This window comes from Myotis nattereri (genome assembly GCF_964212035.1).
Source record: "Myotis nattereri genome assembly, chromosome: 3".
NCBI lineage: Eukaryota > Metazoa > Chordata > Mammalia > Chiroptera > Vespertilionidae > Myotis > Myotis nattereri.
Window position 1 is genome coordinate 38271100 of NC_138077.1, and position 24809 is coordinate 38295908.

Sequence of the window (24809 nt, forward strand, 5' to 3'; positions counted from 1 at the left end):
CTCTTACTGCTTTCTCACTAATCAATATGACCTATACATATTTTCATGGGTGATTTCTTCTTCATAGCAGTAAGCGTTTAATAATCTAAATTTGCTTTTTCACCCCTTTTTGAATCTGAGCCCAGAAGAATCAAATAGGTAGTACCCCTTTGTTCAGCCAGATTTATTTTTAACAGAACAAGGACAGTCATACACTCAGAACACAATCATTGCTGGAATGCAGTGAGGAGAATATGCATGTCTTGGAAATATGCGTGTTCACTGCCTCTTCCTCCTCACTCTTCCCACTAACCCAGACTCCAGCTCAATGTCCCCTTAGGGGACTCTAGAAGTTCATTCTAGGCACATTCTTCCTAGAGTTTATGACACTGCATCTTTCCCTACTGAAGAAATTGTCAAACACCATGAAGAAAGGAGGTCCCGATTCATTGGTTTTCTTTAATAGACAGAAAGCCATTACCTTTTCATTTCCAACACAGAGCAGATGCTCAGTGTGTCCCTATTCAAAAACATCAGCTCAACAATTTGTTGGGACAGGGTTTTCTGCTTCTGTTTTACAGACCTACTTTTTATTGCTACACGTTTTTATAGACTAAGCCTTGGGAAGATATCAGGTAAAACAAATAAGGATGAGCAGGAGAAGAAACAGATCCATAGAGCATTTACTACGTGTGTCTGTTCAGGCTGCTATAACAGAACACCACAGGCTGGGTGGCTTATAAACAACATAAATTTGTTTCTCATGGTTCTGGATGCCGGGAAGTCCAAAATCAAGGTGGAGGAGCTCACTTGAGTCTTTTTTATAAGGGCACTAATCCCATTTATGAGGGCTCCACCTAATGATCTACTCACCTCCCAAAGGCCCCATCTACTTAAACCAGCACCTTGGGGGTTGGGATTTCAACTGATGAATTTTAGGGGGACACAAACATTCATTCCATAACAATGGCCCAGCCCCTATCCCATAAATCCCCTTGTTTCCATTCCATGGTCTTGAGAAATCGGTTAGATATAGAGGGCCTAAACAAGGAAAGGCATGGTCTGAGACAATACTTCTGTGAGAAGTTACACAGAGAGGAGTTCTGAACACTATGGGACTGTAAGGCTGCAGCTCTCATTCACATTCCAGAGAGTGGGGGGGTGTGGTTTGGGGGGGTGGGGGGCACAGACCAGACCTGTATCACCAACACTGGGAGGAGCACACACTGAGAAGAACCAGCTCTGGACTGGAATAGAGACAAGAGTGACTGGTTTGCCAAAAACTACTTCTACAAGCATAGAAACTTTTTTCTCCATTCAAACTTAGGACAACTTGCTATCCTTCTCTGCCCCATTGTCATTGAGGATATAACCAAAATGAACAGACAGTAGGGATAATGGCTCAAAACTATATCCACCATTTATGTACTTTTAAAACTTAGGGAAATTTTAAAGGGCAAATGCTGTGCACTCCTTCTATCTAGCATCTCAGTATTTTCCTTGTGTCTTTGACCTTAATTTTGACTAAAAGATCTTATGAAAAGTAGCAAAAGATTTCAACTTGCAGAAGGCAACAGGCCTACCAGACCCATCCTCATACAAATGAAGGTATATAACTGCTTTCTGAACCGGACTCACTTTTCTCTATTCCAGTGATTCTCAACCTTCCTAATGCCGCGACCCTTTAATACAGTTCCTCATGTTGTGGTGACCCCCAATTTCATTGTTACAAATTGAACATAATTAAAGCATAGTGATTAATCACAAAAACAATATGTAATTATATATGTGTTTTCCAATGGTCTTAGGTGACCCCTGTGAAAGGGTCATTCTGTCCCCAAAGGGGTCGCGACCCACAGGTTGAGAACCACTGCTCAATGCCATCGAATATTTGCAGCCCGATTCCATAAATGCATCCAAACTTCAGAGACATATCATAGTACCTTTGACTTTTCTGGGTCAAGAACTAATATGTGATTCACATAAGACTAAGCAAGCTATTACTAGTGGTCAGCAGTTCACCCATTAATATTTGTTGCCAATTCACCAAGATCATTATTGTACTTAAGCACTTGATTTCTTTTAAGACTTCCTGTATTCCTCATACTGGTCAAAAATACAAAATTAATCCCTCACATCTAGTATAGTATCTGATATCTGGTTTGTCTCTAACAAATAATATATAAATGAATGCATCAATAAATCAGAAGCCCACAGAAACTGTTTAAATGATAAAGAAAAGGAGAATACTAGAGAGGGTTTTGAGAAGGAATGACCTAATACTTACAGTGTAGAAAATATACACCCTTAGCTCTTATTATATGGAAACCAATTTTCACACTAAAAACATTAGATTCTTAAAATAGGAATTCTTTTTCTTGAGAAATAATCACCATCATCAGACATACCATTTATACCAAATGGTCACCCTGCTAGAGTATTTGGGGAACATTTTGAAATGATGAATATGGTTCTTGTCAAACATGTTATTCCTTATGTAAATACAAATTCATTTACAACTGACATTGTGATAAATAAAATTAGAATCATTTGGCTGGAGTTTTGACACAGGAAGACATCAAGGGCAGCTCAGGGACTTCATCCTTGGGGGCTCCCAAGAACAAAAGCCAAGCTGCAGCTTGCCATCTACATCTGGACCCTCTTTCTGAGTCCCTGTACATGTTCACTGCCTGCAGCCCTCCGCCCTGGACATTTTGTTTGGCATTTTCTTTATGTCTCCCAGCCACTCTGCACCTTCCCCGGCAACTCCAACAACCCACCCTGCCTCAAAGTACCACTCCTTTTACTATATTCCCCACTGCTGTTAATGATGGCCACCCATCCACAGAATTCCCAAAGAGAAACTTGGATATCCTTTTAATATCCTCTTTCCTCCTTGGCCAGTATTCTCAGTGGTTAGAGTGTTAGCCCATGCACTGAGGGGTCTCTGGTTCAATTCCCGGTCAAGAGCATCTACCCAGGTTGCAGTTTCCTTCCTGGGCCCTGGTAGGGGCACACGCCAGAGGCAACCAATCTATATGTCTTTTTCACATCAATGTTGCTCTGTTTCTCTCTCTCTCTCTCTCTCTCTCTCTCTCTCTCTCTCTCTCTCTCTCTCCTTGTCCTTCTCTTTCACTCTTTCTAAAAAGCAATGGAAAAATATCCTCAGGTGAGGATTTTTTAAATTTTTAAATAAAATCCTCTTTCCATCACCTTTTACCTCTTTAATTCAATATCAGCAAGTCCTGACCTCACACTTTCCAAACACTGCTTCGATCTCTTTATTTTATTTATTTATTTATTTATTTATTTATTTATTTATTTATTTATTTATTTATTTGGCATCCACACTTCCTTCAGATCTTACTTGGATTATTACCATTATCATCTCCTTCCTGCTTATCATTTCATCCTGCTCTAATTTATCAAATACTCCTTTCAAATATGTAAATATCATCATGTGGCTTGGTTCCTTGCTTAAAATGTGTAATGAATTTTAAAATTAAAAAAAAAAATTAAATGCATAATAGGATTTCATCATCTTCAAGATAAGGCCCAGGACCTCTGTATGGTCTTTGCAAGACAGGTGGAATTTCAAGATTTGACTCTTCATTTTCAATTCCCTGTATGTACCATAATCAACCATACCAGCCAGGAATGTTAACATGATCTCAGGAAACATAAATAGAAGAAGGTGATAGTGTTGCCATCCTCAACACTAATCAGATGACACTAGAAACACTATATTCAGAAAAAATAGAATTGTACAGTGTTTAAGGGTATAGATTCGGAATGTAGGCACCAGATTTGTATCCTAGCTCCTTTATCCACCAGCTCTGTGACTTTGGGCAAATTATTTAATGTCCCTAGTTCCCTCTTCAGTAAGATAGTAATTATAAGTGTACCTGTCTTGTAGAGGTTTGTGGCAACTAAATTAATTAAAATATATACAGCACTAATAAATAAATTTTAATAATAGTATGCCCATGATACGTTGAGAGAGACATTAACCAATAGGAAATATACTGAGGAGGTGACTAGAATAGGAAAAGAAACTGGGATCATGTTGTGTGAAGAACAGTTAAATAACATGCAGTTCATAGTGAAGAAGTGCTGGCAGAATATTACAGCTATTCGGAAACATCTGGAAAGCAATCCAGAGGGATGGACCAGGAACAATAGTGGAACTCTAGGAAGACAGATTCCAGTTCAGCATATGGAAACACTTTCCATGAAATACAAATGTTCTACAATGGGAGCGGTGGTCTCCAGAGAAAGTGAATTCCCCACCACTAGAGTTGTTTAATCAAGAGCTGGGTAACTCCTTGTTTAGAGTATTCTAAAGGAATCAAAGCATCAGATAGAGGGGAGAATAACTTCTAAGCATCTTATGAGTCTCAGATGACCAAGGATTTAACCTATCTGTTAACAGTAAATAGGTGTTCATATGAATTATTTTTGGTAAATTCTATGAAGCATATGTCTTTCACTAACACACACCAGTTTAGGTTGATTTGTCATCTAGCTTCCCTCAGTAAACCTGTTTCCTAGAGCTGTGTAAACTCTAAATCAGCGGTTCTCAACCTGTGGGTCGCGATCCCTTTCAGGGTCGAATTACCTTTTCACAGGGGTCACCTAAGACTATCAGAAAACACATATATAATTACATATTGTTTTTGTGATTAATCACTATGCTTTAATTATGTTCGATTTTTAACAATGAAATTGCGGGGGGCAGGGGGTCACCACAACATGAGGAACTATATTAAAGGGTCGCGTCATTAGGAAGGTTGAGAACCACTGCTCTAGATCGAGGCTATACCACAGCATCTGAATCAATCTCCCTGGCTCCATGATTCATGGTGTCTAGCCAGTGTCCTCAGGTGCAGCTATCCCTGGCTATTGCACCTACATTTCCTTGTTTCTTAAAGAAGTTCCTTGAAAGAAACAATGATCATTTTCCTCCTCTACAATTTGCTTAAAGTGTTTATTTCATTCATTGACATGTTTTGAAAGCAGTATGGCAAAAATGAGTTTAAGAAGCAGACCCATTTCTTTGTTTCTCAGCTTTCTCACTTCATTTTAAACGGACACATATTGCTGTATTTTCATCAATCCAAGAAAACCAAAAATATTAAGTCTCAATATTGGCATATGGCCTAAACCTCTCATAATGTTTCCAGCTTTAAAATGTTAGTAGTCAATGATGTCTATGAATTCTGTCTCAAATCCCTTTAGTTGAGATAATGGTCTTAATGTGGCATATTATGTACATTAGAATATATAAATAAACTGTTATTTATATACATATAAATAGCTATTTGTAAATAAATAGCTTCCAATAATGTCACATTCATTATTTTAATTAAACATCACAACAAATCTCAAAGATTGCATGAATATTCCCACTTTATAGATAAGGAGACACATACACACACACACACACACACACACAGAAGTTCATTCACTTGCATCCAGTGTAATATTAGTAGCAAAAGGGCAGAAATGGAGCTTCAACTCAGTGTTCTCTGCTTCCTGTTCTCATGGTTTCTTACCACTATTCCCCTTAGTAATAAAACACATGGATAAATTAAGTAAATCTTTGACTGTTGGGGGGAGGGGGGAAAGGGCTGGACTATTCCATTTGATTCTGAGAACAATGAGTTAGTCTTGCTGATTTCCTCCAGGGGTAGAAACTTACACATATTAATAGTAGTCAGTTCAAATGCCCATTGGGAGAGGCAATGGACAAATTTAATTACAGTTCACCCAATGACCATTACAGTTGCACAGACCAAGACCTATGAACCATATTTTCTTGCTGACAAAATATCTCCCTCATCTGCCGTAGCAGCCAAAATGTCCACTATCACAAATCCCATCTGGGAAAGAGCAGTGGTTTTAAAACTGGGCTATAGATGGGGTTGTGTGGGGAGACAGTCTAGGGGTGGGAGGAATTAGGCAGAAGAGCCTGTTGGAATCCTGACAGCCAGACAAGGTTTGTGCCCAAGATGTCCGGCTCTGTAGCAATGGCGTGGTCCATAGAAATCCTTTCTAGGGATCATTGGCAGGCATTTTCATGTTGCCTTCCCATTCGGTGCTTACTCTCTCCTCCCTCTGCTTTATTAGAGTTCCCATGAGCGTTACTCTCAATGCTTCACTTAAGAAATCAACAGAATGTAAAACAGAAATAAATCATATCTAACCTAAGACAAATGAGAAGTCAAATAAGTCATAGGAATAGACCTTGATTGCAATTTTCTAAAGCAGAACAAAATAAAACATTTTAGATAAAAGGAACCTTCCGCTCCTGTCTTTTCATCTTCACATGTTACCTCTGAGGAACAGGTAGCCAGAAGGCAAAAGGGCCCAGTTACAGACTAGTCTTGGGCAGAGCAGTGCTGTGTCCTTGGCTTACTCTTTCCTCCACTCTTCTTTCCATGAAAAATTAAAGATCTTGTTTATGAATGTCGACTGAACGTACTTAAGTTTATGAATTTCTACACAGATTCTATTATCTTTAAATCTAATATATACTTAACCCATTTCAAGTGGTCATAATAATAGCATATACTTAATTCCCCTCATGTTGTACTTTTCATATATTAACTCACATCTGTTTACACACTGTCATATGTATTTATATATTAACATAAATAGATATATTAAACTTGCATATATTCATATTACATATACTGTGTACTGATATAATATATATGATTCTTACATTATAACATCACAAAACACACCACACATAATGACTCAGCCTTTACAAAAACTCTATGAGGAATGTACTATTATTAACAACTTCAATTTAAAGAAAACATGTGAAAAAGTGTTAGAAGTTTGCCAGTGTAACACAGGTAATAAGGAGCAAAGCCTGAGTTGGGGTTCACCTGTCTTACTATGCTTTACTTTCTTGCCTTTTTCTCACTCCTGCCATATTCTTCTACCAACCCCCACCCTCCCTCTCTAAGTTTGATGTGGCAAAGGAGGTGGTACTCAATGAAGAAAAAGGCTGCATCTCGCCACCATCATTTAGCGCCTATTATATTTGATATGGATTTTGGTACTTGGTTTGCCTAGCAAAAATGTACAGGTTGAGAGAGTACAGGTTTTGGAGTTGGACAGGCCTGTATTGAAATTCTGACTTTACAACTTAATAGCTATGGGACCTCAGACAATTTGTTTACTTTCTGAATATCAGTTTCCTCTTCTGGTAAATAGAGAGAGCTCCCCTAGGGTTACTGTCAGGATTAAATAAAGCAAGGCATATAAATGCAGTATTTATATAGGTCTGGAGAAGTACCTCATACCTTTATTTTCATTTCTAGTTCTTCTCTATAAAAAACCTTTTATTATAATTTACCTCCCTAGATTTCCACCTAGAAGCCAGAATTAAACCACATTTGCTGAGAAGAGATGAAATGGTATCCACATAAACCTGTTGTTCATGCCAATCTAGGAAGCACACGTGAGTTATGAGCAGGTTTTCTCATACCAGCTGTGTCTGCGTGATTCTCAGTAGAGTGAATGTTTAACAATTAAACTGGCTTTAAATATGCAGCATAGAAGGAATCAAACTGAACATCAGTTGTGATTATCCACTTGAAAAGCTCTTTAAGGAGTGAATTATGAAATAGTCGACTAATTAAAACTATGTAAAAATGTGTTCTCCATTTGTTCATAGAACTTTTTAAAATAAAACTTAAAAAAAACCAGAAGGACTTGATGTATTGGTATGGCCAATTTAGGGGAAATTTTGCTTCTATTTCCTCCAAATGAAAAACAATAACATTTACTGAGTGCTTGCTTACTCAATGCCATACATTACTTCAAATCATCAGCATGACAGTTCTTTATGATATGTTATTACGCTGATTTTCTTGATGAGCAAAATGAGTGTCAGGGAAGTTCAACAATATATTGAGCTGAGATTTCAACATGAAAGTAACTTCAGAGTTCTTTCAACTAAGTCATGAGATAATCATTTCTGATAGCTATTATGACTATAGAAGTGATGCAATATGTATTTTATTTCATGCACATGCATGACAATCTTATGTCAAAGACCCTGATCCACACTTGTCTGACCAGTCTGTCTCCTCCTCTAGACTATAAGTTCCATAAGAGAAGGGTCATGCCCGTTGTGTTCACCAATATATTGCAATACGCAGGCTCATTGCCAGCCACATAGTCACACATTCAACAAATATTTGTGGAATGAAGAATTAATGCTGAATTAACCAAAAGAATAGCAGTAAATCCGCTTTCTTTTGCATGTGGCAACACTGAGGAGGAAAAAGGAAGTGCTTTGGCCTGCAGTAAGACAATTACTCAGTGACAGAGTAAAGATTAGAAGCCCGGAGCCGCTGAATCGCTGAGCTCAATGAGCCAAGTCACCAGCAGGCTAAAGGATGGGTCCATTATTTAACTTGAGCTGTGAGCTCCTGAAGCAGAAGTCAAACACATCACAATTTTTACATCAACTACTGGTCCACATACATGACAGAGGTCATGGTGACTCCCACACCCGTCTCCAACCAGAAGAGCCCATACGTGGTTGACCCAGCTATTGAAAAGCAGCCTGTGATAAACATGTAGATAAACAAACAAAAATCCATTCTCTGGTATTTGATTCTTCTCAAAGAGGCCATGGTGTTCAGTAATACCCTTCTCTACCTCTACAACTAGGCAGCAAATGGAGCTGTTCACTCAATCTTCCAGGCATCAATCTGCGGAAGAAAGGTCTTTTCCATTCCTGTTCAGAGGCATTGCCAAGAAATCATTCAGGAGTACTTTCTAGTCCCCCAGATGATACTAACATGTAAGGGGTGGGTAGAGAAATAGGAACAAAGAAATGGAAGGTGAATGTGAAATGGAAATAGAAAGTGAAAAAGAAAACCAAGAGAGCATTGTCCTGTAAGTCATTTTTAGAAGAAGAAAATGACTAATAACACTGATATCAAATTCAGCAAGCTGAGAGGTTAGGTGAGATGAGGAAAGAACAGTAACCATAGAACCTTTAAAAAGAGCAGTTCTGGCCCAGCCAGTATGGCTCAGTGGTTGAACATCGACCTATGAACCAGGAGGTCACAGTTCGATTCCCGGCCAGGGCATATGCCCGGGTTGTGGGCTCGATGCCCAGTGTGGAGCAAGCAGGAGACAGCCAATCAATGACTCTCTGTCATCATTGATGTTTCTATCTTTCTCTTCCTCTCCCTTCTTCTCTGAAATCAATAAAAATATGTTTTTAAAAAACAATAAATAAAAATAAAAAGAACAGTTCTGGTATAGTGCAAAAATCAATGTATTATTTTGACCCAGCATGGATGATACTCCTCAGAAACATAAATAGGTAGCTTGGTGCCTGCAGTACCCAGTACAGTGCCTGGCACATGGAAGGCACATAATAAATATTGTCAAGCAGATGCCCAAATGAATTAATTAAAACCAGGTGCAGGAGTTCATTTTGGAAGAAAACATCCCAATGACATTTTAAACCGCCCTTAATAAAAAGTACCAATGTTTTCTAAATTAAATCACTAGGTCTAAAATTACCACCATACATTTTCCTTCTTCCTCCAAAGGCCCTAAAGCCAAAACAACTCAATTCCTGTGGAGAACATGGAATATGCCATCCGCGAAGATGAAGTCCCACGCATTAGAAGCATTCCCAAATTTCTGTGTTTTGAGTGACCTTTTAAGTTGCTGCTGTGATGTCATTAGAATTACCATTTTACGCAAGATTAGGCATGTAATTATGTGTTAAATGGTTCCTCTGGCTCCTGCTTGCCGTGTAATAAAGCAGAGTGCATTAAGAGTATCCCATGTGCATAGCTCAAGGCCTCTGACACCAGAAAACGGATCCACTTTGCTCTTTCCTGCCGTGAGTCCCACTCGCCCTTGCAGCCGTCACCGCGAGGCCTCGGCACAGGTGGGAAGTGAAGAGCCACTGCGGAGTGGCTCTCTAGAGCAGTTACTCTCCACCCAAAGCTTCTAGAGCCAGGGGAGTCTCCATAAAATTTAACTTTTTTGTGATTTTTTTTTTTTTTGGCAAGGATATGGAGAAAAGGAAAACCTTTGCACACTGTTGGTGGGACTGCAAATTGGTACAGCCACCATAGAAAACGGTATGGAGGTGCCTCCAAAAACTAAAAAATGGAAGTACCGCATGGCCCAGCAATTCCACTTTGGGGTATTTATCTAAAGAAAACAAAAACACTAATTCAAAAAGATATGTACCAATAGTCAAGATATGGAATTTACAATAGCCAAGATATGGAAGCAACTTAGGTGTCCACTGATAGATGAATAGGTAAAGAAAATGCAATATACATGTATACATGTATATACTATTTATATAATGGAATATTACACAACCATAAAAATTTTGTAACAACATGGATGGATCTAGAGGGTGTTGTGCTAAGTGAAGTAAGGCAGAGAAAGATAAATGCCGTATGGTTTCACCTATATTGTGTAATCTAACAAAACAAAAACATACTCATAGAAACGGATACCAAAGGGATGGTTGCCAGAGAGGAGGGGGAGGAGGTGGGTGAAAGGTGAAGGGAATATAGTCAATAATACTGTGATAAGTTTGCACAGTGACAGATGATTATTAGAATTAGTGGGGTAATTACATTGAAAGGTATAAAAATGTCAGATCATTGTATTTGAAACTAATGTAACTAATATAATAATGTTTAACAACTGTACTTAAATTTTAAGAAAAATAATTCACATTAATTAAGTCAGAGCCTGAGAGTTTGTAACAGTGTTTCTCACCTTGGCTGCCTGGCAGAATTCCCAGAACAACTTTTTAAAAATGATAACCCCTAAAGTTGCTCACAGGTCTGGCTTGAGACCCAGGCACCAGCTTTCTTTGGATGTTCGCTCATGTGATTCTAATGTGTGTCCAGGATTCAGAGGCACCTTCTTTATGCTTCTGTTGCTCAGGATGGGTATTAACTTAATGTGAACGAGGAAGCATTTCAGTTTTATTATCTCAGTATCTCAGAAAACTGTGTTTTCTCTATTGAGTGCCACCGATCCATGGGGAGGGGAGGTAATCAATAGTCTCAATGTACAAGTACAAAACAACTTAATTGGATTTTTTAACAAAAAATTAAAATCCAATTATGTTTGCTTTTAAAATTAATAACAGGAGGAAAATTAATAAACTAATGTTTAGTATGTACCAGAAAGGCAAGTATTACTGTTCCCATTTTTACAATTGCAGAAACTAAGACACAAAGATGTTTAATTGACTTGTTCAAAGTCACATAACTGGTAGGTAGTGAAGCCAAGATGTGAACAAACAAAATGGCACCTGGGGCCTCCTGTTCATCTGTTCATTAGCCATGCTGCCCTCTCTAAAGAAAACCTTACTGGGTGATAATTCCAGCAAGAAGTAGAAACCTTCTGTCCAAGTCAATGAGTGAGGCAGAGGGAGTAGGACAATCAAGGGAAGAGAGGCGGTGGGGATGGAAGAAGGAGGGGCATCCCAAGCTGAGGGAAGGAACCAGAAGGAGCTGTGGGCTGCACCCAGCGGTAGTGAGGCCCACGCAGGTCGCCAGCGCCAGTACCAATGGTCATGCTTCCAGTGGACACTTAAATGCTCACGGCAGCAAACAACACCAGTGTGTCACTGTGTGCCCTGTGTTGTGCGTAAAGGTGCATAAGACAGAGCCCTGCCCCAAGTGCCCGTGGCCTCGCAGAAGGGGTGGGATGAGTTGTGCCTTGCTCTAACAGAGAAGAGTACCAGGAATGGGGAGCAGAGCTGAGGAAGCTGCACATGTGGGCCTGAGAAGGCTTCTCAGAAGAAGCGACATCTGCGATGGCCTTCAAAACAGAGAAACTCCCTCCCTGGCGGGGACGGGAGGCAGAGGGAAGGTGTGACGTGAGTCAGGGAGGTAGAAAGCCACAATGTGTGTGCGTGAGAAATGGGAAAGGCCCCCTTATAAATTCCCGAGACAAAGATATTGTTCCAGTCTCACTGATTCCCTGCTTTAGGACTTCTGGGTTTCAGATCACACTCATCTGCGTACAGTCGTGGCTCTGCCTGATTCACCTCAGTTCCCAGTTCATTTAATGTTGGAATTGGACCAGATTTTCTCCCCCTGCCCACAGCCCTGTGCAGCCACCAACACAGCTCTGTTTCATGGTAGGATTCCAAATTAAAAAGGTTAATAAAGTGCTTTCTTGTCTCTGTATAACTTTCCTCATTACAATTCAAAAGAAATGTTGCTTGTCTTATAAAATGAGCAGAATTGAGGTAATTAGGTAAGGAGTTCAGGAGGGCTGCCTTTGAGCTGAGAGAACCGCCTAACCAGCTTCATTAACATAATCCGAGGGTTTCTTTGAAGCCTAGAAATTGTTTTCAACCCGCACAGAACCTTTACACTGTTGTCCTTAAGGCAGTTACTCCCTTCCCTTTTAATTAACAACAAAATTAGCAGGTTTTAAATAACTGTATCTTTATGGGGGGAAAAAAACTGGGGTAAACATACTCAAATCCACTTATTGGAATAACCTGAGTCAATAAGGCCTTTCCAACAAGTTTTAGACAGTTCATTAGAATAAACATATCTTTCATCTTCCCTTTCTTTATCATCTTAAAGCAACAGAGCAAGCGGCCAACGCAGTCTGAAAAGTCACCTAAGTGTATTGAAATCACTGCAGCCCCTTTCATTTTGAATGATTTCAAAGCATTTATAATACGTGTGGTTTTAATGCAGGCTAATGACCTGTAATGGCCAGGAGCTCAGTCCTTTATTGCTTTACCTTGACTCAAATTGTACCACCTTTCTTTGTCTATTCCACGTTCCCAACCATTTGAGGGGTGACTAGAGTGATCAGAAATGTTGAAATAGCTTCTGGAAAGTTTAAGCCAATCCTCGTTTTTATGAAGTGGTTTATTCAACTTAGATTAAAATCGTTCTTCTTTCCTGAAGGCTGGTGGGTTTTAATACTAATGCATTTAATCTCTACTCTATGTTTTTTAATTAAATGTGTTGGGGTAACATTGATTTATAACATTCTATACATTTTAAAAGTACAACATTACAATTCAACATCTATATATTCCATTACATGCTCATGACTGTAAGTCTGGTTTTCTTCCATCACCATATATTTGACCCCTCTACCCACTTCACCCTCCTCTGGCCCCTCTTCCCGTCTGGTACACAGCACTCTGATGTCTGTATCTATGAGTTTGTTTTTGTTTGCTTTGTTAGTTTGTTACTTTTTGTTTTATATTCCACATGAGTAAAATCATGTAGAACTCCCGTATGATCCAGCAATTCCTCTTTGTGATATACACTTGAAAAATATGAAGACACTTATTAATAAAGATATATGTACCCCTATGTTCATTGCAGTGTTATTTATAATAACCAAGCCATGGAAACAACCTTAGTGTTTGTGAATGGATAATTGGATATGTCACATCTTCTTTATATATCTCATACAATGGAATACCACTCAGCCATAAAAAAGATGAAATCTTGCCATTTGCAACAACATGAATGGATCTTGAGAATATTATGCTTTTGATGTGCTTTAAAGATATTAAAAAGGCAACATAAATAACTTTAAATATACCAGATCCATGTCACTAAAGAGCTAGCAGATTGAACTTCTAAATCTTACTAAAACTATTTAGGGCATCAATTCTGGTGCATCCATTCATTCATGCCGTTTGTCCTAGAGATAGCAAGGGTGGAAGTATGACTTCTTATGTCCATACTGGTTACTGAATCCCTACTACCTCCCATGGCCTTTGTTCCTTCTACCTCAGATGTTGGCCCAAGTGTTACAGAAGGAGCTCCACTCCCAGACCTACTTTCAGAAAGTAGGCAATGCAATTAATTACAATATACTTAGATTCATTCTTTAATTTACTGGATCACAAAATTTTGGAGCTGGGGGAGCGATCTTAGAAGTTACCTATTTCAAACATTTCATGTTCCAGATTAAAAACAACTAAGCCCTAGAAAAATTAAGTGAGTTTCTCAGAGCCACACAGCTAGTTAGTAGTAAAATTGGGCCTATAACCAAGCACTGACCCTTAGCCCTTGCTGCTCAATGTTGTCTGCATACCAGTGATATCAGCATCACCCAAAAACTTGTTATAAATGCAGAATTTGGGGCCCCACCCCAGACCCACTAAATCAGGTTCTACATTGTAGATCCCTAGGACATTTGCATGCACATGACAGCTTGAGAATCACTGGGCTAGACCATAATGAGACTTTCCCTAGGGAGCACAAGAACTGGAGGCAAGTGGGCATTGGTTGGATGCATATGATAAACATCCCAATCTCCTGGAGGTATCATTTGTAATCTGGAAATAATAGCTTGCAGGGTTTTCATAATATAAGTATATCAGATATATGCATGTACATTTCATGACATATGTATAGATAATATATGCATATATCACATCTAGGAGCTAATACAGTGTATAGTGGCTAATATTATTTGGATCCTCAGGCTTACCCTCAATATCGTGTTCAACCAGAAAGAAAGCCAAGAGTGGCAATGAGACCATAAGGAATCACCTTCCTACCTCCCTTCCTTTTTCCTACTTGTTAAATGTCATTTTAAATTGTATATGTGATTACAATTCCTATGATATTTCATGTTTCTAACACCCTAGATGATTATTATGTAGAAAATAAATAAAAACAGCTAACTATTTTTATTGCTATGCTTGGAGATAAAAGAACTTATCCCTAAATCAAGTTATAACCAAAAGAACACGACATCCCTCTGATATCTTGATTCTAGATCAGCCGTGGGCAAGCTACGGCCCGTTTGAAATGAATAAAACTAAAAAAAAAAAAAAAAGACCGTACCCTTTTATGTAATGCTGTTTACTTTGAATTTATATTAGTTCACACAAACACTCCATCCATGCTTTTGTTCTGGCCCTCCGGTCCAGTTTAAGAACCCATTGTGGCCCTCGAGTCAAAAGTTTGCCCACCCCTGTTCTAGATCCTATAAGCCGGGCTTCTAGGAGCCAGTCAGTATCTGCTGCCGCTGCTGCTGTGATTTCCTCAGACACTCAACTGCAAGAGGATGAGCCCACAGCTTGGCAACAGTAGAGCACATTTAAAAAATATTACTACGTCCCCAAAATCTCATAGCTGTCAGCTTCAAGAAAAACATTTTGAAGAGAAAAGGAGCAAAAAGTTAGTATTCAAATCTGAACCAAAATTTTGTAAATATACAGTGTACCACAGAGTGTGAAATCATACCAAAATTATATTTTGGAGGAGACATTTTAGAGGCCTCAATTGGAAAAACGTGTTGCCCTAAGACAGTGGCTTTCAACCCCAGCACTGCATTTGAAACACCTGGGAAGCTTTCAAAACATCGCATGCACATTTCTGGGGAAGGGCGCATGCTTCAGTGGTTTTTAAAAAGTTCCCAGTTGATTTTCATGTGCAGCCAAGGTTGAGACCTGCTGCCCCACAGCATCAGAAACCTGGTCTTATTGAAAGGTCAATCCACAGAGAGCTATTGCTTGTTGTTGATACAGAGTTCCCCAAATTTAAAGCAACAGACTGAACTTCTGTGTGTACCTCTTTTAGGTCTTTTCATCATTTCTCCAGGACTTCCACCGTAAGGAAAGGAGCCTCTGGATCCACATCCTCTAAGATGTTTATATGGACCAGCGGCCGGACCTCTTCATCTTACAGACACGATGAGAAAAGGTAACTGACTCCCAGACAGGATGCCACCGGGAAAGCACGGACAGCTGAGCTTTATGTTTTGCACGTGTTCCTGTTGGCTGGGCTCTGTGTGGAGGGAATGGGGTTTCAGGCCTTGCGGCCTTCCTCCTCTGTGCACTCCCCATGCTCGCTCCCACCACATAGCTTTGCAAAGCCCTGCCTCTGAGACATGCCCTTCACACATGCTCATGCACACCCACTCATCACTTGGCTAACTCCATCTCAGATATGCATTCCGTCAGAACCTCCCACCATCCTCTTGACCAGCTCGTACTCTGTTTACTCTCCATTGAATGTCCAGGACCTACCACCGTACCTGGCCCATAGTCAATGCTCAGTACTGTCTGAACTGAAGTAATGAAAATTACATTTCAAGACACTGGACATAGGGTGGGAAAGGAAAGCTGGAGAGGATAAAAAGAGGATGGACAAGTCCATGGAGCCCTCAAATTCCTTGACAGAACAGTCTGGGTAAAGGAAAAACGGGGCAAAAACAGTGTTAATAAGATAAAGTGACAAATACATACTTGGTCCAGCCCTCCCATATGGATTTAGGGAGTAAATGCACGCATAAAGTTTTCTGGCCAGTTTTAAATGTTTTCTTCTGCTTCTCTCTCTTTCTTTTTAGTTTAGTTTAGTTGTGTTTTGTTTTGTTTTGTTTTTCACTAAGTCTACATAATGGCTTGTCTCATAGAGGAATGAGCACTGGAATAGGTTAGACTTTGTTGCTACAGCAAGATCTCTCTCTTTCTCATTGACCTTGTACTATTACTAGGGTTTGGTAAAGCTAACTTTTAAGCAAAATTGCCTCTACCATCTTTTGCAACTTATGCAGAGCTCACCTGCCTGCAGGTTGTGAGAGAAATCAGGATTGATGAATTGTGCTGGGCTCAAGAGGAAAGACCTGGTGGAAGTTTGCTGGAATGTAGTTTTGAGAGCTGGCACTTTTATTTTTATTTTTTAAATCGGCATTTCCATACAGATAAAAGCCTTTAAAAATTCTAAAAGCAAAACTGTCCACAGTAATTATATGTTACAGCAAAAATTGGGAAGCAATTTTAATATGCACAATAGAAAACCTGTTAAATAAATCATAAAATCTAATAAATATAGCACTTAGCATTTAAAACTGTTTTGTCATAATATTAACTAAAAATTAGGTTGGAAAATTACAAACAATGATTACAGCCACAAAACATATATACATAAGGACAAGCATGGAAGGGAAACCATGTTTTTCAAATTCTCCATTTCCCAAGTGCTTTGTAATATACTATCTTAATTATGGAAAAAATAATGATATGATGTTAAAGTAAAGTTACAGACCAGAAGACAACTAGTGTTTGAACAAAGTTTGAAAAACTCCCAGTGTTCATCATAATACAAGCAGATCAACTGAAAATGTACTGTCTTTGTTCATCTCTAGATTTTCACATGCTTCTCAATGCTTAATCAAGTCATTTTTTCATTTGCTTTCAAGCCAAGTAAGTTGAATCATCTTTCAGCAGACCTTTACTCTACAACTAAAACTCCATGTGTCATTTCAAAGTTCCATCTTTTACATGTAATTTCCTCATTTCCTTAAAAAGAAAAAAAAATGTCCACTCCCAGTGATGGTGCGGAAGGGCAGAGATTTTGTTGCCCTACAGGAATATTGTGGCTACGAGTGACCAGCCCTCCTGAGATTTTGAAGGCTTCATTGGAGCAGGTGAAGTCAGGTGTCTTTGTTTCACCTTCCATTTATTCTCATCAAAAAAATTTCTTAGATACATTTTGCTGTGCATATCTTTTCTTACAACAAAAGGATTACAGTTTACAAACAATTATTATGTACTGCATGTTTTTTTTAATATATTCTATTGATTTTTTACAGAGAGGAAGGGAGAGAAATAGTTAGAAACATCGATGAGAGAGAAACATCGATCAGCTGCCTCCTGCACACTCCTCACTGGGGATGTGCCCACAACCAAGGTACATGCCCCTGACCGGAATCGAACCTGGGACCCTTCAGTCCGCAAGCCGACACTCCATCCACTGAGACAAACCGGCTAGGGCTGCATGTTTTACATGAACTTTTCTCTTTCAATTACAAGATAAGGACTATTATGCCCATTTTACCTATGGGGAGTGGAGGCTCAGAGATTTTAAATAACTTCTGTCCAACAACTACCAGTGATGGAATCAGGGTTTAAACCCAGGTCATATTACCTCCCCTGCACCCTACAGCTTATACAGCATCAAACATTAGATATTTGTAGAAGCAGGGAACAGCCAAACCCTCAGAGGAAAACTGTGTTAAGAGAGTGTTGAAAATAGTATTATTGAAGGAGATAATAAACATGTGAATATGACATATTGGCAATATTTGTGAAGTTAAAAGGAGCGAATAATAAGTTTCTCATTATGCACCAATAAGATTTATGGAAGTCTTAAATTACTACATTTATTTATTTTTCAAAGAGTGATTTCAGTAACTATGGGATTTAAAATAATTAAAACATTGACTCTAAGTAACTCACTTTCAGCAGGCTTTATTTATGGGTGGGGATGCCAAGGCTTACTAAATCAATCTGCATGGCTTTGTCCTACAAAGTCAAAAGCAAATGAAAAAAACAGCTAATGGATACAGCAACAGAATCTGCCACTAAACCGGCCTCCCTAGTTTGATGTTGGTGCATCTGTCTGTACCTTTCTTGACCACATTTTCACCTTCACTGTAGGATAAGATTCACATCTCAAAACGGGCTTTGAACAGCATCCACTGCTCTGCCTAAGATGCTCTTGGTGGCAGTAATCATGGCGATAATGAAGGTGATCATGGCTGATAATGAATCTCGATAATTAAAGTCCTCAAGTTAATTATTCAAAAACAAATTAACTAGATCGCCCGGCAGCACTGCCCAGAACTGCGGGTAATTGTTCCACCCTCAGTTCCTAATTCTGCCAGCCTGGCCTCTGTGTCCTGCATCTCCAGCTGTGCTCCAGCCACAATCCCAGAGGCCAGGCAGCCAAAATCCTTGGCTCCACTCCACCCTGCCTCTCCTGACACCAGCGCCAAACTTGTCAGGATATTGGCTGCCCAGGGATTCCTCAAGAGGTGGAATATCAGGGAAGAGCTTACAAACAGGTGCAGCAACTAACTGGAAGGAAAAGTCCACCGAAAATTCTGAAACCAAGTGTTTTATAGCTTCATGGAAGTTGAAGTCAATTTTACTTTTTATTTTATTTTAATTCAAAGCCAGTCCTTTTTTCAGATCATCTGCTACATGCAAAACACGGGTTTCTGTCCTTATCCTCCATTTCATAGGCCCAGCAATATCAAGGAATACTTTTCCTTTTCTGAACAAACTTCTTCGATAGATGAGCTTACATCAATTTCTAAATTGCAGGTGGCAAAATAAAACAGCAGCAGCAATAAATAATTTAGAATTAGAAGAAAGGGTTTATTTGCTAAGAAGACAAAGGCTGAGTGTTTATCAATTATTCTTCAAATTATTTTATTAAATATTGAACTTATATGAAGGTATACATACCACATATTAATATATCAAGAATCTATTCTATATAATAAGAGAGGAATATGCTAATTAGTCCAGATATGCTAATTAGTCATGGCCGGATATGGCTAATTAGTCACGACCAGTATGCAAATTGGCCATCACTCCAACACACAAGATGGCCACCCTCATGTGGCCACAAGATGGCCACCACAAGATGGCCTGCAGGGGAGGGCAGTTGGGGGTGATCGTGCTGGCAGGGGAGCAATTAGGCGTCAATCAGGCTGGCAGGGGAGTGGTTAGGGGGTGACCAGGCTGGCAGACAGAAGCAGTTAGGGACAATCAGGCAGGCAGGCAAGCAGTTGGGAGCCAGCAGTTCTGGATCCCTGCGGGATCAGGCCTAAACGGGCAGTCAGACATCCCTCAAGGGGTCCCAGATTGGAGAAGGTGCAGGCTGGGCTGAGGGACACCCACCCCTCAGTGCATGAATTTCATGCACCGGGCCTCTAGTATATATGTATATATAAGCCTAAGCGACCCTTATGACCAGATGACTGGATGACACCAGTAGCTATGATGCTCACTGACCACAGCCAACCTCCCTCAGCTGGCCAACCTCCCACAGTCCCTCCCAGGGCCAGCCAGCCAACTTCCCATGGTCCTTCCCTCTGGCCGGCTGGCCTCGATTGGCCCCGATTGCCAGCCAAGCCAAGGGACCCCACTCATGCACAAATTTGTGCACCGGGCCTCTAGTGATAATATAATAAACATCTGAGTACCCTTCATTAAGGGTAAAAAACAAAACAATCAGGATTTTTGAAACTCTTGAGGGTGCTTTTCTAAGAGCATCCTTCTTCCTATCCCAGCCCCCATCCAAAGATAACCACCATCCTGAACTTTGTGTTTACCATTCCCATGCCTTTCTTCATGAGTCTGTCACATTTGAATCCTTAAACAATATGTTGTTTACTTCCGAATGTTTGGAAACTTTATATAAATGGAATCATACCATGTGAATTGTTCTGCAACTCATTTTTTTCACCAAACATGATGTTTCAACGATTTCTATGTGAGTAGCCATGGCTCATTTTCTCTCATGCTGTATGCCATTATATGAATGTACTGCCATGTATTCATCCAATCTTGTGCTAATAGACATTTGTAATATTTTCAGTTCTTTTTCCACCAGCAATGCTGCTATAATGCTTTTTGTTAATGTCCCCTTGTACATGTACAAGCACTTCTTAGGCTATATACCTAACTTGGGAATGTTTGGTTCAAAAGTATGCCATTTCCACTTTACCAGGCAATGCCATTGCTTTCCAGAGCAGCTATATATGTGGTGCTACTGCCCTACAGCCTTGCCTAGAGTTTTCAGATGTTTGATTTTCATCAATTCAGATGGTATTGTGCTTTCAAATTGCATTTCTCAGATTAGTAATAAGACTGAACCTATTTTTCCAGTTCTTTTCTGCCAAGTGCCTGTTCAAGAATATGGCCCATTTTTCTACAGGATTGTTAGTCCTTTTCTTATTGATTTGTATGAATTCTTTATAAAAGTCTATATTAACCCTTTGTCTGTCTGTTGCATGCAAATAGCTCCTCCTAGTTTATGACCTGTGTTTTCATTTTCTTTACAATGTCTTTTCATGAACATATGTTCTTCATTTTAATGTGTTCTAACGTTACAAGTTTTTAAACATTTTGAAATCTCTTCCAACTCCACATTCCAAAGGATATGCTCTTGTAGTGTTTTCTTAATATTTTGTAAGTTTGCCTTTCATAGTTAAGTCTTAAATCATCTGAAGTTGACTTTGTATGTGTTGTGAAATAGGCATCCAATCTATTTTTCTATATGAATAACCAATTGCCCCAGTACATTTTACTGGATAGTTTAGCTTTTCCCCAATTATCTAAAAGCACACATGCATTTTTTATTAGGTTTCTATATACACGTGAATATATTCCTGGACCTCTATTCTATTTAATTTTGTCTACCTCAGACAAACACCACACTTGAACTTACACACTTTAGCATTACAATACATTTTGCTATCTGATAGGTCAGGTCACCCACCTTGTTTTTTGTAATCAGGAGTATATTTTCTATCCTTAGACATTTGCACTTTCACACAAATTTAGAATCAACTTGTCAAACCCACTTTCCAAAAAAAAAAAAAAAACCTCTTGATAATTTTTATTGGAATTTTATTACTTTTACTTAACTGAGGTAGATTTGCATCATGTCACCAAGTGTTTCTCTGAATGAATATGATTGATCTCTACATTAATTTGTCTTCCCTAATATCTCCCAATAAAGTTTTATAATTTTTACGAAGAGAATTTGCACATAACTAATTAGATTTATTCCTAAGTACCTTCTTTTTTTTAATGTTTAAATTATATTTTCTACTTTTGCAGGTATATGGAAAGGCAAGTGGTATTATTAACATTTTGTTTCAGCTATGCTAAAGTTTGTTATTAATTTTAATAATTTATATGTAGATTCTTTTGTATTTTCTTCATAATTATATCATTAGTAAATAATACATTTTTGTCTCTTATTTATCAGTAAATATGCCATATACCACTCTTTGCTTCATTAGACTAGCTTGTAAATAATGAATAAAACAGGTAATAGTAAACATCTTTGCTTTGTTCCTGTTCATAAAGTAGATTCTTTAGACATTTCACTATTAAGTATAAACTTTAGTATAAGTATTTTCTCTATGTTTTTTATCACAGAAAGAATGTTTTTATTTTTAATTTGATAAGAATTTTTATCATGAATATATATCAAATTTTATCAAATATGTTTCTCTACATTTATTATATTATCCTATGATAGTAGTCCTTTAAAAGATTTATGTAATATATTACATTAATAGATAATCAAATTATGACATTTTATTCCTGGGATAGCCCAACTTGATCATGATGCATTTTCACTTTAATATATTGCTAGATTTGGTGAACTACCTTGTTTTTAAAATTTTTGCATTTATGTTTATGAGTAAAATTGATCTGCAGTTTTTCTTTTTGTCTGATTTGGGTTTCGTGCCAAATTTTACTAACCTCATAATAAATAGACTGGGTTGCATCCCATCTTGTTCTACCCTCTGGAATGATTTGTATAATATAGTTAAAACTCACCTATAAATATCAGAGCCCAGTATTTCCATTATAAAGATATTTTAATTTCTTTAATGATTTATAACTATTTTGATTTTCTAATTGCTTCTGAATCCACTTGTTAGTTATATATTTATAAGAATTTACTACATATTTTAGCAAATTGTATATCAAAGTTTTCAAGTATCTTGCTATAATTATTTCTAACATCCTCAATTATGTTTGTAATGTATTCTGTATCTGTGCTTATGGTTTTTTTAATTCCTGATATTTATGTGGGACTTCTATATTTTTTTATTGATAAGTCTTGTCAGAGGTTTATCTATTTCATTAGTCTTCAATAAAAAATAACCTTTGAATTCATTGATTTCCTAGTATTGTTTTATCTTCTATTTTATTTCTGCTAATGTTTCTTATTTCCTTTTTTTACACTTTATTTTGATTTGCTAAGTTGGATGCCTAGCACATTAATTTTTCCAGCTTTCTTCTTATCTAATATAAACATTTATGATTATATATTTCTATTTATGTATTTCTTTAGTTTCATGACACTAGTTACTCTAAAGTGTTTTTCTTATCATTAAGTTCTAAATACATCCTAATTTATCATGTTTTATTCTATGACCCATGAGTTGTGGGGAACTATATTTTTATTTCATGTGTAGAGTCACTCTATTTTTTGTTATTTATTTCTACCATTGTTGCACTAGAGCCAAATAATGTGGTCAATATAAAGGTAATGCTCCTCAAAGGCTCTTTAGGTTATAGAGATAGTCTAAATTATCTGAATAATTCACATAATTTTCTGCCTTCTTTTATATTTTTTACTAAACACCTTTATAAAATTTAATATGCTAATAGATCAGGTAAAAATAAATAAGAATTAGAAATTAAGATACCATTGGGAAATTATGTGATCTGATAAATTAAAGACGTGACTAAAAAGAATCATCTTCTACTTTTGTTTCTATAATCTTGCTCTCACCCATAATCTCTTATCCATAAAATAATATTATAATCTTCCTTGACAATTAATAACATTAAGTTCATGGGCAAAAGCCCTCATGTTAATGACAGTATTAGGTGTGACTGTCATTTGTTCCCAAACTCAAAAGCACATTCCCCCCAATGGAATGTGCACTTTAAAAGACTGAAAACAGAAAAACATAAAACTATTCAAATTGGACCATATAAATAAATACCTACTAGCTCAAGGATAAAACACACAATAAAATCTGAAACTAATAAAAGATTCTCATCTTTTATCAGTTTATTAGGATATACATATGAGAAGCCCATCTCAAAAAATATGGAAGGCTTTGGTGAACAGAGGGCAAACCAATGGCTGTTTTAATCGATGCCACTCCCAACTCTGGCATATGGGATAATAGGTTGAGAGTTCCTGGGGCAGAAATACATAGCAACTCTGCTCGTTTCAGCTCAGCTGGCACTTCTCAATTCATTGCCCTGCAGATTCATCCTCATGGGACAGAACAGAAGGCACTTTTCCTTGAAGTCTGGAAACTAGATCTCTTTTTGCCTGAAAAGCTTGAAGTTTTTCTAGAAGGAATACTAACTTTGTCGGTGGTAGAGTCCAATGGGCACTGATAGGAAGCCAGAAGTCAGGAGCCTGTTCCAGCCACGGTTCTCTGATCTGTTTGGTTCAATTGACCACTTAGCCTCCCTGTGCTGGCTATCTCACATATTTGTAGCTATTTCTAGCCCAGATAAAAGGAACATATGTTGTGAGTCTAATAAGTGGAAGAGATTGAACTTACAAAGATGAATGTGGTCTGACTCCAACTCTTGAACAGTTCTGTACTCAGTGGGCCGGAGAGGCATAAATAATAGATATTCATTATGTTAAGTATTATGTGTAAGTTTCTGAAGCGCTTTCTGCCAAGTAATTTCAGATATGCATAATTCTTCAATTCTGATCACATCTTTCCTATTTCTCTTTTCTACACCCGCTAGGTACCCCCTCACCTCCCTACAACTTCGGGACCCTTTTCAGCCCTGTCTTCCTGCCTCTCTGTGCTATCATACCCTCGCTGTCTTTTGTTCCTCTGACTGCCTAGAAAGTTTCATTAAAACCCAGTGTTAATTGTTACTTCTGGACACAAATGATGCCTAGATCTAGATCTTCATTCCCCTATACCCTGCTTTTTTCCAACTCCTCTTTACCTGACACCTGAAATGCAGGGAAAATTTCAGAATCAGTCTCTTTGCATTCAACCGTAAAGCTTTCTAAGCAACCAATCACACTAACATGAGTACAAATCTAATCTTTCTAAAGTATAAATCTAATCATACCACTTCCTTGCTTAGATTATTTTAATTGCTCCTCTAACTTCAGAAAACACACAAGACCCTTTATCTCTGGCCTCTTCTTATACCTCACCCACCAGATCCTGGAATCTAACCATACTCATCTACTCCAACTCCCTCACAATCT

General features: G+C 38.2%; 1 protein-coding gene across 2 annotated transcripts in view; it reads left to right on the forward strand.

The window, feature by feature from the left end:
* KCNMB2 (potassium calcium-activated channel subfamily M regulatory beta subunit 2) overlaps positions 1-24809 on the forward strand; it is a 113624-nt gene that overhangs the window by 65227 nt on the left and 23588 nt on the right. Inside the window, exons 2-3 of one of the 2 annotated variants that reach the window (XM_081085749.1) lie at positions 7357-7453; positions 15585-15707. In XM_081085749.1, the coding sequence (XP_080941875.1) occupies positions 15652-15707 (56 nt within the window). In that variant the 5' untranslated portion in view covers positions 7357-7453; positions 15585-15651. The remainder of the gene's footprint in view (positions 1-7356; positions 7454-15584; positions 15708-24809) is intronic. The other variant, XM_081085750.1, reaches the window with a different exon arrangement.